General features: G+C 49.0%; 1 protein-coding gene across 1 annotated transcript; it reads right to left on the reverse strand.

Moving 5' to 3' along the window:
• Nucleotides 1-1,924: 1,924 nt before the first annotated feature.
• LOC111148135 (fatty acid binding protein 1) lies at nucleotides 1,925-7,254 on the reverse strand. Its single transcript, XM_022504559.1, has 4 exons — nucleotides 7,051-7,254; nucleotides 5,269-5,441; nucleotides 3,486-3,578; nucleotides 1,925-2,037 (listed from the first exon to the last, which is right to left on the reverse strand). Exons 1-4 carry the CDS (start codon nucleotides 7,115-7,117, stop codon nucleotides 1,987-1,989), a joined length of 384 nt encoding a protein of 127 aa, XP_022360267.1. The 5' UTR covers nucleotides 7,118-7,254; the 3' UTR covers nucleotides 1,925-1,986.
• Between the last annotated feature and the right edge of the window lie 4,610 nt (nucleotides 7,255-11,864).

Raw genomic sequence — 11,864 nt, forward strand, 5'->3', positions numbered from 1 at the left:
ACATACAACAATGGTATTGCTAGGTATTAGAGAATTCACATTGAAAATATTAGTGGATATTGTTAAATGGCACGCCACACAGGCTGTAACAATTTTCTGTACCACTGTACCACAGTGGTACACCATCTGTACCACTGATGGGAGAGTCATTCCTCACATCCTTACAAACAATCCCTGTTATCAACCCTTTCACTTTTTACTAGTTTGATTTGTAAAACGATATCTCATCTTACCTCCCTCCTCCCTGATTACTTTGAGACGCAGCCTGCTTCATACTGTGAATTACCCATTAATAGTCTCACCCCACGTTCCCACTGACTTGCTGGGCTTCTTACTGGTTTTGATATTCTATTAACCTCTGTTAAGTAAGTCACAAATATTTTCTTCCACTTTTTTGCTTCTTTTGGAAACTATGTTTATAGTGTCTCTTTTCATGCAAGACTCTGTTTTTGAGGTAGTAATATGAATCAATCTTTTCTTTTGTGGCTTTTGCACCTTCTTTAAGAAGGTCTATACATCGATATATACTTGTTTATCTACAGTATCTATTTTTAATATTTCCCATTTATTCTCTTAGTTCTTTAGTTCATCTGGAATTTATTTTTGTGAATGGTATGTTGTAGTGTGCTATAGGATTTTCTCCCCTGTATCCTCTATCTCTGAGTTCTTACTGAAGCTCTGAAACTCTTTCCTTAAGGGTGCCTTAGTACCCCAAATTATGGTCCCCCTTTTTTCCCAAGACCCTGCTCCACACAGGAGAAGGAGGGAAAACTTATGGTAGTTACATGGATAGTGCAAGGCAGGAAGAATTTCATCCAATAGACCTGTGCTGATAAATGCCAGAGAGAGGGAAAGAGCACTTTCAGCAGTACAATTTAGGAAGCCTTCTTGAAGGAGGTGGCAGTTAAATTGCTGGGGGAATGAGAAATTGTTTAGTTTGATTGGAATGTATATGACAGGAAAGGGTTGCAGCTAGATAGGGTGGGACAGGCTATAATCACGCAAGGGTCAGCAACCTACAGTGCATGGGTCAGATCCGGCTGCCATCTGTTTCTACAAGGTGTGCAAGCTAAGAATGGTATCCAGTATTTAAATGGTTGAAAAAAAAAAAAAAGAAGAAGAAACTGTTTTATGACATATGAAAATGACATGAAATTCAAATGTCAGTGTCCATAAATAAAGTTTTGTTGGAACATAGCCAAGCCCATTGGTATATTGCCTGTGGTTGCTTTGTGCTCTAAAAGCAGATCTGGGGAGTTGAGACAGAGACTGGATGGCCCACAACACTGAAAATATTTACTCTCTGGCTTTTTACAGCAGAAGTGTCCCAACCCCTGGTAGAGAGACCTGAAGGTTTAGGAGTTTGACTGTTATGTGCTAGGCAATGTTGTAGGAAGCATTCTGATCAGTGCTGTTTTTACGGAAGATGGCTGTTCATGGAGATTGGTAGATGAGAGAGAGGGGGGCATCCAGCTCCTTGCCTGTACGGCTGACAGGGAAAGGTCATTCCAGGGCGGCTTCACAGATCCAGCCACATCTCATGTTTCTTGTAGGATCACCTGAGTGGGCAGCCTGGGGTCTGCTTTCAGGGTGAGGATCACCCTTCGGACCAGACCCAGCGGGATAGAACATACAGATCATCAAGATTTACAAAAATACAGGTGATCAGGGGGCACTTAGGTGGCTTAGACGGTTAAGTGTCTGCCTTTGGTTCAGGTCATGATCCCATGGTCCTTGGATAGAGCCCCGCATCGGCTGCTTCTCCCTCTCCTCTGCCTGCTGCTCTGCCTACTTGTGCTCTCTATCTATCTCTCTGTCAAATAAATAATAAAAAATAAAATAATATACACATAGGTGATCAGGGCCCATTGATACCAATAGCACCATCATTGACAAGCCATCAAGAAGAAAAGATGTTTTTTTTAAACAAAGTTCTCTTTATTACATTAATTTTACACAGTAAAAGAATATGAAGTGCAGACTTGTTTAAATTCTCTTGCTGACTCTCTTGAAGACAATGTCACCCAATGTCATGGTCTGAAAGTTAAAAAAAAAATCATAAAATGTTCATCTGATGTTCAGTTGTAAAAGGTAATGAAGGCTACAAAATCATCCCAAATATGCTAGCATGTGAAACAACCCAAAGATTTCCCTGTTTTCTGTTAGATCAGAGGAAGGGCGGGCGATCTTTTCTAAAATCCCATGCCAGGTCTTTCCCACTTCACTTCCTCATATGAAGAACTGTCCTGCCTTTTAGTGAATGCCTTTCTATATCGATGGCTGTGAAAGCAAGACTGTCCAAATGAGTCCAGTTCAATCCAATTTCTCAAAGTTTCATTGAGTGCCTACTATGTACCAAAGGAGCCCTTTAGCTTCAACAGCAATGGAATGGAATGAAAATATCTAGGTTTGAACCCCGGTTCTATAGCTCATTAGCCAGATGACCTTGGACAGGTCAACCTATCTATTAAATCCCTCATCCTGCCTCCCTCACAGCTGAGGGGAAGATTAGGGGAGATATCAAAAGCATATCCAAACAGACAAAAAGCCTATCAAAGGACTTTGGCCAGGACTGAGACCAGGACAGGCTCGTTTCCCTCCACCCTGCTGGTACCTTCTTCCTGCTGCGCTCTGAATGTGCCTGGCAGGGGTGGGGACAGCATGTTTCCTTGCTGTGCTGACCTTCACACTCTACCTAGTTGAGGGATTTTCCCGCTTGAACAAGGAGTGGTATGACAGACCTTTGGGTAGTGTTCTGCCTTCTGTTACTCCCCAAAGCACTTTCTGGGGGAAAAGAGATCCAGAGGACCCTCCTCTTCTGCTAGAGAAACACTGTGCTATTCACCCCCAAATCAGGGACAGGACATGGCTGACTATCAGGCACCAAGGAGGATTGCCCATCTGGAGAGTGCCACTCGTAAGCTGCCATAAAATTGCTCTGAATATGATTCTCCTTGTAAAAGCCTGTGAGCAAGTCTTATGGCTACATCCCGGTGGAGACTGAGAAAGGTGGGTCATGCTGGTGGCTCTGAAGGACCCTGTCTCTCCTTGTACCAAGCACCCACTTACCCATCCCATGTGGGTATAAGTGAAGAAAGGGGGATAGCAATGAGGGGAGAAGGAAGAGGAGGAGGCTAGCCCGCATCCACTCCAAGATGGTCCTAAGTATATGAGCCCACACCATCTCTAATGGGAGTGGCTCCCTGTAGGATTGCGCAGTGCACAGCTGTGGATGACAGCCGCCGCTCAGAGGAGCCCTCGTTCTGCCATTTCCTGGCTCTTTGTTGCCTCAGTTTCCCCACTTAGAAAAGTCAGGGTGGTGGGAAGATAGAGATCATGTATGTAAACTGCCTAGTACATCATGGGTCCTCAGTAAGTGGTAGCCAAGGTCGAGCACAGGAAAGGTGGTGGGGAAGCTGCACCTCACCCTGACTTCTCCCTTCCCCTCAAGCATGGGGAGCCACCAGCTCAGAGTGCCAACTCACGTTGGTGATCACGTCACCATTGAGTTCAGTCACGGACTTGATGCCTTTGAAGGTTGTCACCAGTTTATTGTCACCTTCCATCTGGACCACCGCCTGCAGGGGAGAGAAGAGATGAGCTGTGAGGAAAGTCTGGGGAGGGAGCAGGACTCTTGCCAGTAACATGGGCTCCCCCCTCCCCCCAGGTCCTGGCTGACAACAGCCAAGCCACTTATGCCCCCCAGTCCTCTGGATTAAAGATAGGAGGTGCATTTAAAAGCTAAAGAAAATGCCAGGGCTCCTTTGATCAAACTTTTAATTTATGGTACGTGAACTAGAAATGAGCGTAGGACACCTAAGTGGTCTCAAATGCAGGCACTAAGATAAAACTGGAAAAATCCCAATTCTCCAAACTGATGGACAGAGGGAATAGCAAAATTCCAAATACTAGCCGGTTGGGAGAACACCTATCTAGCTGTGGTATGTGTTCCTTCCAGCACATTTTATATATTGCATATTGTGGTCTCTTTTTCGAGCTTTATGCATCCAGGAAGAGACAGCAGAAACCCAGCAGAACCAGAAGAACCTGGCCAAGGTTAAGAATGTGCCTCCAAACTAGACAGTATCATGCTTAGCGAAATAAGTCAATTGGAGAAAGACAACTATCATATGATCTCCCTGATATGAGGGAGAGGAGATGCAACATGGGGGGTTAAGGGGGTAGGAGAAGAGTAAATGAAACAAGATGGGATTGGGAGGGAGACAAACCATAAGTGACTCTTAATCTCACAAAACAAACTGAGGGTTGATGGGGGGAGGGGGGTTGGGAGAGGGAGGTTGGGGTTATGGACATTGGGGAGGTATGTGCTATGGTGAGTGCTGTGAAGTGTGTAAACCTGGCGATTCACAGACCTGTACCCCTGGGGATAAAAATATATTATATGTTTATAAAAAATAAAATTAAAAAAAAAAAAAGAATGTGCCTCCAAGATGGACAACTGGAAAAGGTCTGTGGTAAAACCCACAATGGCCTGCCCCTTCTTACAGGCATATCAAGAGAATTTCCCTCCCAAAGTTTATCACACATTTCCTGGCTTGTAATGTCATATCTAGGGAAGCAGAAATAAAAGTCTGTCAGTAGAGGTAAAAAGACCAACACGCTGAGGCCAAGGCACAAAGTTGTCGAGAGTGGGAGGGGTGAAGACAGCTGCTCTGTGGTGTTGGCTGTGCTAGGCGTGTGGAGTTTCCCAGGGAGGAAAAGAAGTCTCTTTTCTTTTCACCCCACTGCCTCTGATCTCTCTGCCATTATCTTCTGGCCATTTCCACAGTGCCCCCACCCCAGCTCTCAGGGCACACCCTGAGCCACAGCCCAGCAGAGTGATGCTGCCCTGCCCACTGCCTTCTGTCAGGGAGGGGAGGCTATGCCCATTTTACAGATGAGGTACCTGAGGCCAGGGGCTCAGTGACTTCTGAAGGCTTGGTCTGAGGGCCTGCCCAGGGCCTTGGTATTGTGGTGTTCTTGGTGTTGCCAGCACCTCCTCCAGGAAGTCTCTGCTCATGACCAGAAACTATAGGCTCAGCAAGGCTGGTTTACTTTGGGCTCAAGGATGACATCGCAACAAGAAGGGCATCCCTGGAGCTTCGTCCCTGAAGCTGTTTGGTCTCTGGCTCCCACTGCAGAAGTGGAGCCACAGATAAGGTATCCATGGTGGGAACTGTGAGGTGGGAGCCTGGCAGGATGAAGCCCTGGGGCCAGGTTCAGGGAAAGTTCCAGAAGCAGAGGGTGGTGTGAGGGGGCACCTCCTACCTTGACCTTCTCCCCAGTCATGGTCTCCAGCTCACACTCTTCCCCCAAGGTGAACTCATTTTGGATCACTTTGGGCCCCGTGGTGATGATGAGCTTGAAGTGCTTCCCGTTCTGCACAATTTCTGACACCCCCTTGATGTCCTTCCCCTTCTGGATAAGTTCGTCAGGCAGACCTGGGGGAAACCATTTGAGGTTCAGAGATGAGCAGAGGTGGGAGCTCCAGGGCAGTGGTCACAGAGAAACTCTGTGGCGTGGTGTCAAACAGGGAGGGGCCGTGTCTCCCCAGAGGCCAGAGGCCCGGACTGAGTCCTCTGAGCAACATGGGCTTGGGCCTCTGAAGGGAAAGGTTGGTGTTCTGATTCGGCCTGACCTGGCGGTCCACTAGTTCACTGTTGGGTGTTATAAAAGAAGACACTCCTGTGTCCTGAGGAACCTTTACTCTAACGAACGCCCTGGTTCCCGCTCGCTCTTCTATCTCACGCCAGACTTTGCCCCGAGTGTCAATGTTTCATTCTACACCCAGAGTGACCACACAGTTTGTGTTCTGGCCAGGTCCCTCCTGAGAGCGAGAGGGGGAGCTATGAATAATATGCCAGGACAATGCGGGCCAGCCGGGACAGCGCCCGGCGATTCTGTGGCCACAGGTCCCCACTCGACCTCTGCTGTCGAGGCTCTTGAGGAAGGAAAGGGGGACTCTCTTGCCCTGGGACAGACCTTTACACATTTCAGGGCACAGGTATGCTGTTCTACGAAGTGAGGGCCCCGTGTGTTGGCAGTGGGGGTAGAGGGTCCTATGGCCTGAGTAAGGGACTCGAAACAGAGGTGGCGTGGCACCCGGTAGGAGAAGGGCTTAGCTCTCGGCTAGCCCTGGAGGTCCTCCTCTCTCTGCCTCTGCTGTCTTCCCCACACTCTTCCCCGTTGGCACCCTTCTTTTTCCCACTGCTCCTTTCCTCATAGGATTCCCTCTACCTGGAGGGCACTCCCCTCATCCCGTCTCCTAGGGACCGCTTACTCACCTGCCAAGGCCCAGCCGAGGCTCACATTCACCGTGAGCAAGCCCCCCTTCGTGCCCTCCCATGAGCCTCTCATCCTTCTGCACATGACTCTGGGGGGGCCAGAGGAGTAAAGTGGGGGTCTCTGGAACCAGCATCCACTTTGTATCCCAATGCAAATGCTTCCTACCTGTGTGACCCTGGTCTGTATTACTTAACCTTTCTAGGCCTCAGCTGTCTTGACTGTGAAATGGGAATGATATTACTACCCAACTCAGAGATTTTTGGTGACGATTCAATGGGGTATTGTATATTAAGGGCTTCGCACAGTGCCTGGCAGTGAGTCAGGTTAGGAGGTTAGGAGATGCTTTACTGTGTCTCTACTTTTTTTCCATCTCTAAACTGTGACTTGGAAATGGGACTCATTTCCAAGTTATCTGTCTCCCTGGTATCCATCCAGCACAGTGAGCAGCATGTGGTTGGCCCGAGTCAACGTGTGTTAGAAGAAGGAATGAATGAATGAACGAACGAATGAATGGATGAATGAATGGGGGAGGGAGGTCACACAGTGAGGGACCAGCAGAGATTGCCTATAGAATGGCCTTGTCCAGTGAGTAATAGCACAAGCTGCAAATGACTACAAGAATCCTATGCATCACATGGCCTCTGGTCTGTGCAAAGCCTGGAACCTTCCTCCCATCCCCGAATCAAGACTCTGATGAGCCACCACCAACAGGGCCAGACCCTCGCCGCCATGACCCCCACCCTTGGTGCCCAGCCCAGCACTCACCAACGGCCTTCATGAAGGCCTCGAAGTTTTCCTGGCTCTGCAGTTGGTACTTGCCGGAGAAGTTCATGGTGGCGACAAGGCTGGCTCCAAGCGGATTGGCAGCTCTGCTGGCTGGGCTGCCCAGTGTGGGCTGATTTATAGGGGGCTCCTTCCACTTCGGATGTCGGACATAGGTCAGCTGCTGTCGACTCCTTTACTGCCAGGTTCAAACATTAACTGCTAAGAGCAATGGTCAATGATAAAGAAACAGGATAAGCACAGCAGAGGTTTGCTCTAATTCAGTAAACATTAGTGGCTATCCGTTAAGGGAAAGCCCTAAGTTCCTATAGCCTTTAATGTGCCAATCCTCCATTAAATGTGCGTGTGTGTATGTGAATGTGTGCATATCTGTACACATATGCACGTGATCGTGTGCCCAGAGATGTGTGCTGATAAACGTATGTGTGTGCCTATATCCATGTGTGTACTTAGATCTAGACACAAAGAAAAATGCCTAAGAATCCTTTTAAACTCAAAACTTCTCCTTATTTACATAACCTTATGATCTCTTCCATCTTTTTTTTTTTAAGATTTTATTTATTTATTTGACAGAGAGAGACACAGCGAGAGAGGGAACACAGCAGAAGGAGTGGGAGAGGGAGAAACAGGCTTCCCACGGAGCAGGGAGCCTGATGCGGGACTCGATTCCAGGACTCTGGGATCATGACCTGAGCTGAAGGCAGACACTTAACGACCGAGCCACCCAGGTGCCCCATCTCTTCCATCTTTATCATTACACAAACTTATTATTTACAAAGCTGTCACAAGCCCCTAGTGCTCTTTCATATTCTGGGATTCCTCTTGATGATTCCAAGCTCTGCACTGTGAACATCAGTCTCCATTTAAGGATGTTAAACAAAGCACTGCTTCCTGAAGGGCAGGTGGGAACCACGGAAACTGGGTGTGCGGAGAGTGAGATGTATTTTATGAGGCAGAGATGGGGTAGGAGAGAGGAAGCAGGTAGTACCAGCTGGGCCAACAAAACACGTCAAGGGGGCACCATGCCCCATGTTTGCTTTCTCGCTGCACCCTCTGCCCTTCCCTCACCTTCTCCACCTGCTCACTTCCTCTAGAAATTCTCTGGGCTCATAGAGCACTTTGTAAATACCTATGTTCCAGACCCTACTGGGATTATTTCTCTATGTTTTCTTCTTCATTTCTTCCTTGGTATTCCCAATACGTAGCACCTAGTAGGTGTCTGTGATAGGTCAGTAAACAAAAAACCATCAAAAGATAATGAGGCCATGGATCTCCTTGTTGAAGGAAAATGAGAAATATGGAAAATTAGCTTGGCGCAGCCCCTCTCATCACTGAATCATTGGGGCAGGGCAGCCAGGATCAGGGTGTGTGTGTGTGTGGTGTGTGTGTGTGTGTGTGTGTGGTGTGTGCGTGTGTGTCTAACCAAGCAAGTGCATAGATGAGATTCCAGCGAACAGGGTTGGCCATGGTTAAATCTGGGACTGAGAGCCGGCTACTCTCTTCCCACCTCTGTCCATTCTTTCTCCTTCCTCCGAGATCCCGTTCTGCTATTCCAGCCCACACTGGGGTAGATGGTGGGAGATTGGTTCTGTCACCTGGACAGGGCTCTCCGCTGCCAGGGGACCCTGTCTGTCCTTACCGGCAGCACAATCGCCAGGATGACTGCACACTCACTCACTCAGCCACCAACATTCTGGGTGCCAACATTCTGCCAGAGTATCTGCTCTGGAAGCCCAGCAACCCTCAGGTTCTGGCTGTATAGGAGTCAAGGGACACGTGAGTGTGTGAGGTCTCGTCGCAGGGACACTGACCACAGGAAGACAAGACGGGAGCACAGCATTAACACGAGTGTGTCAGTCCACAGGAGAGCCATGCTCTTTATCTCCAACTCCCTCTCACGTACTCTCTCAAATTTCCAGAATGTGGACCTGCGGATCTAGCAAAGCACTTGAGAAGTCCTCTCACCCCACCATGTGCTCAATGTCAAAGCCCTCCTCTGGTGTCCCTGCCGGGTGGTGTCAGCATACAGCCTGCCACGGAAAGATCGCTCTCTTCTGAGCAGCATGGGCAAAGGGCACTGGTTGACGGCCATCACACAGATCCCAGCACCAGTAAGCCTGTCCCTCGGGGGCAGAGGGGTGCTCCCGTCTGCCCTCTCTGCTCGGTCCCCCTCTGACAGTGCCCAGGACACAGAGTGCTTTCCAAGCCACGGGTCAGGATGGCTCCTGGAGAGTGCTAAGCAGCCTTGGAAGCCCAGAACACACAACCATTTTTAGGCACTGCAAATGCCCTAGCACCCAGCTGGCAGTGGGAGAGTGCACTCAAGGGATGACAAGCACATCTTGTTCTAAGCCGAGACCCACCCACCCCACCTCACCTACCACCTCGCCAAAGAACTTTCCAAATACCTATCAGGAAGTAAATCAGTAAGAACTTGCCTCAATGAGGAGTTTGGGAGTTTTTAAAGGCAGTGAAATAATCACTAAGGAAATGGTGATGATGAGGCCATTAACCCTCTCCCTTGTGGCCGTGAAGGGCTCAATTTGGGAGACTCTACGGGTAGTGCCACGGGCACACCACGCTGTCCCACGTGGCTGATGCCGCCCAGCATCTCTCCTCGGATAAAGGGATACCCGGGTCCACATCCAGACACTCTCCCTTGACCACCGATGTCAAAGGACCCACCCCACAGCACTGCTCTCTGGGCTTTAAGGAGGAGGGTGGGAAGGAAGGCCATGAATTTGTCTCCTTAGGGCAAGTGAGCACCCATCCCAGAGCCCTCTCAGAAAGGCGGGGGGGTTTCCTCCTTTTCTGGTGTCCGACTTCCTGCAGACCCTTCTCCCTGGCTGCTTCACTCCCTCCCTACCCAGTCCAGGCAACACCTGGGCAGGAGTCACTCAGAGGCCGCTCAAGAGGCAGGCACAGTGGTAAAACCTGCCACCTCTCTCTGCAAACGGACAGCCTGACAGACACGAGGCAAGGACCTCTTCCTCTTCTTCTTCTCAGGCAATCTGCGATGGCCTCCTTCGGGCCAGATTTTTGTGTGTGAGGCTGGAGGGCGGGGAGGTTAGTGGCCATTTCAAAACTTAACCCTTGTTAAGTAGTTTTGCGTAAAATTAGGAGAGGGTAATGACATTTCCTGCCCACAAGCCAAGCAAACACAAGAAGAGATAAGCTTAATTGCAAGGACAAAGTTCAAGTGGCTTTCAAGAAAAAAAAAAAAAAGACTCTCCCTTCATGGGAACAGTTTTCAGTTCCAAAAGTGTAATGCCTCCCCAGTTCCCACTAGACGTCCTCTATCCTCATGCTCCCTACCCAGATGAGCAAGGGGTGGGGGAGCGGGGGGGTGGGAGAAGAGGTGACTCATGCCTCTTGGTGAGCAGAATATGCCTGGCATTCTTTGAGGTCAGGCCACTCTCCGGTTGTGTCTCACCCTACCACGTTGGCCCACTTGCCTGCCTCCCGGGTGTTGCTGGAGGTGCCCTGAGCTGCCCATTCTCCTGCTAGAGAAAGGGCTCTGGAGAGCAAGGAATTTGTGGTTTGGGCCCAGATTTCTCTACCTAACCCGAGATCCTGGACAAATCACTCAGTCTTCTTGAGCCTCCACGTCCTTATCTGGGAAGCCATGACATTCTCTGCCCTGTGAATACCCTGTGTAAACTGTCGAGTCCTTCAGCAATGTGAAGCCCCTACCAGAGGGGATCCGAGTGCTTTGCACTGGCTTTTGCCAGGTGTCTCAGAGCTCTCTCTAGCTCATAACCGATTTTTATGTTTCTCTCTTGGCTTGGGATCAAGCTTCTTCCCGTCTCCCTGGGCTGGTGGATAGTGTCTTCCATCCCTAGTATGCTAAGGTGCAGTGGCCTACCAGGGATCTCAGTGCCCACTTCGTGTCTTTTGGGGGCCCTGAGGCCTCATCGCCTGCTCCGGGGGGTATGGAAATCCACACTCTCTGCCCCCCGGACCTATTTCCAGATCTGGCGATCACCCCAGGTACCCCAGCCTCGTTGCACTGTTTACTGCCTTTTCAGATCCGTCTGCGCTTCTGACACTTGGGGATTTTTCTTCCTTTCCTTCTTGTGACCTCACCTCTATTTCTGAAAACCTGTTTTATGGCTCAACCTGCACCTTTTAGCCATGCTGAGGGAAGAGTTTGCCTTAGTTCCTTGGACCATGTTGTAGGGCCTGGAAGCCTTGTGTTTTTATTATGTGCTGTTTTAAATCCTTTTTGTGGAATTTCAGGATGTACCTACTTCAACAAAAAATTTTATTTTATGATTTTATGATTTATTTTATTGTTTTTTTTAAAGATTTTATTTATTTATTTATTGGACAGAGAGATAGAGCACAAGTAGGCAGAGCAGCAGGCAGAGGGAGAGGAAGACACAGGCTCTCCATGGAACAGGGAGCCTGATTCGGGGCTCCATCCCAAGATACTGGGATCATGACCGGAGCCGAGAGTAGACACTTGACCGGCTGAGCCACCCAGGTGCCCCAACAGAAAATTTAAGAAGACATACTTTTTTTTTAAAAAAGATTTTTTTAATTTATTTGACAGATCGAGATCACAAGTAGGCAGAGAGAGAAAGAGGAGGAAGCAGGCTCTCTGCCCAGCAGAGAGCCCGATGTGGGGCTCGATCCCAGGACCCTGGGATCATAACCCAAGCTGAAGGCAGAGGCTTTAACCCACTGAGCCACCCAGGCGCCCCTAAGAAGACATTCTTAAGCATTGCTTTTCATATGTGTATTCCGTGTCTTTGATCATTGAATATCCTTAAAGAAACCCCTGTTGTTGAGGG

The sequence above is a fragment of the Enhydra lutris genome, unplaced genomic scaffold (assembly GCF_002288905.1).
Source record: "Enhydra lutris kenyoni isolate GAN:26980312 unplaced genomic scaffold, ASM228890v2 scaffoldscaffold18, whole genome shotgun sequence".
Taxonomy (NCBI): domain Eukaryota; kingdom Metazoa; phylum Chordata; class Mammalia; order Carnivora; family Mustelidae; genus Enhydra; species Enhydra lutris.

Coding starts and splice junctions, on each gene's coding strand:
- LOC111148135 (XM_022504559.1), bottom strand. CDS start 7,117: ATGAACTTCTCCGGCAAGTACCAACTGCAGAGCCAGGAAAACTTCGAG. Junction 5,442..7,050: donor GGCCTTCATGAAGGCCGTTG/GTGAGTGCTGGG, acceptor GGTTTCCCCCAG/GTCTGCCTGACGAACTTATC. Junction 3,579..5,268: donor TGACTGGGGAGAAGGTCAAG/GTAGGAGGTGCC, acceptor TCTCCCCTGCAG/GCGGTGGTCCAGATGGAAGG.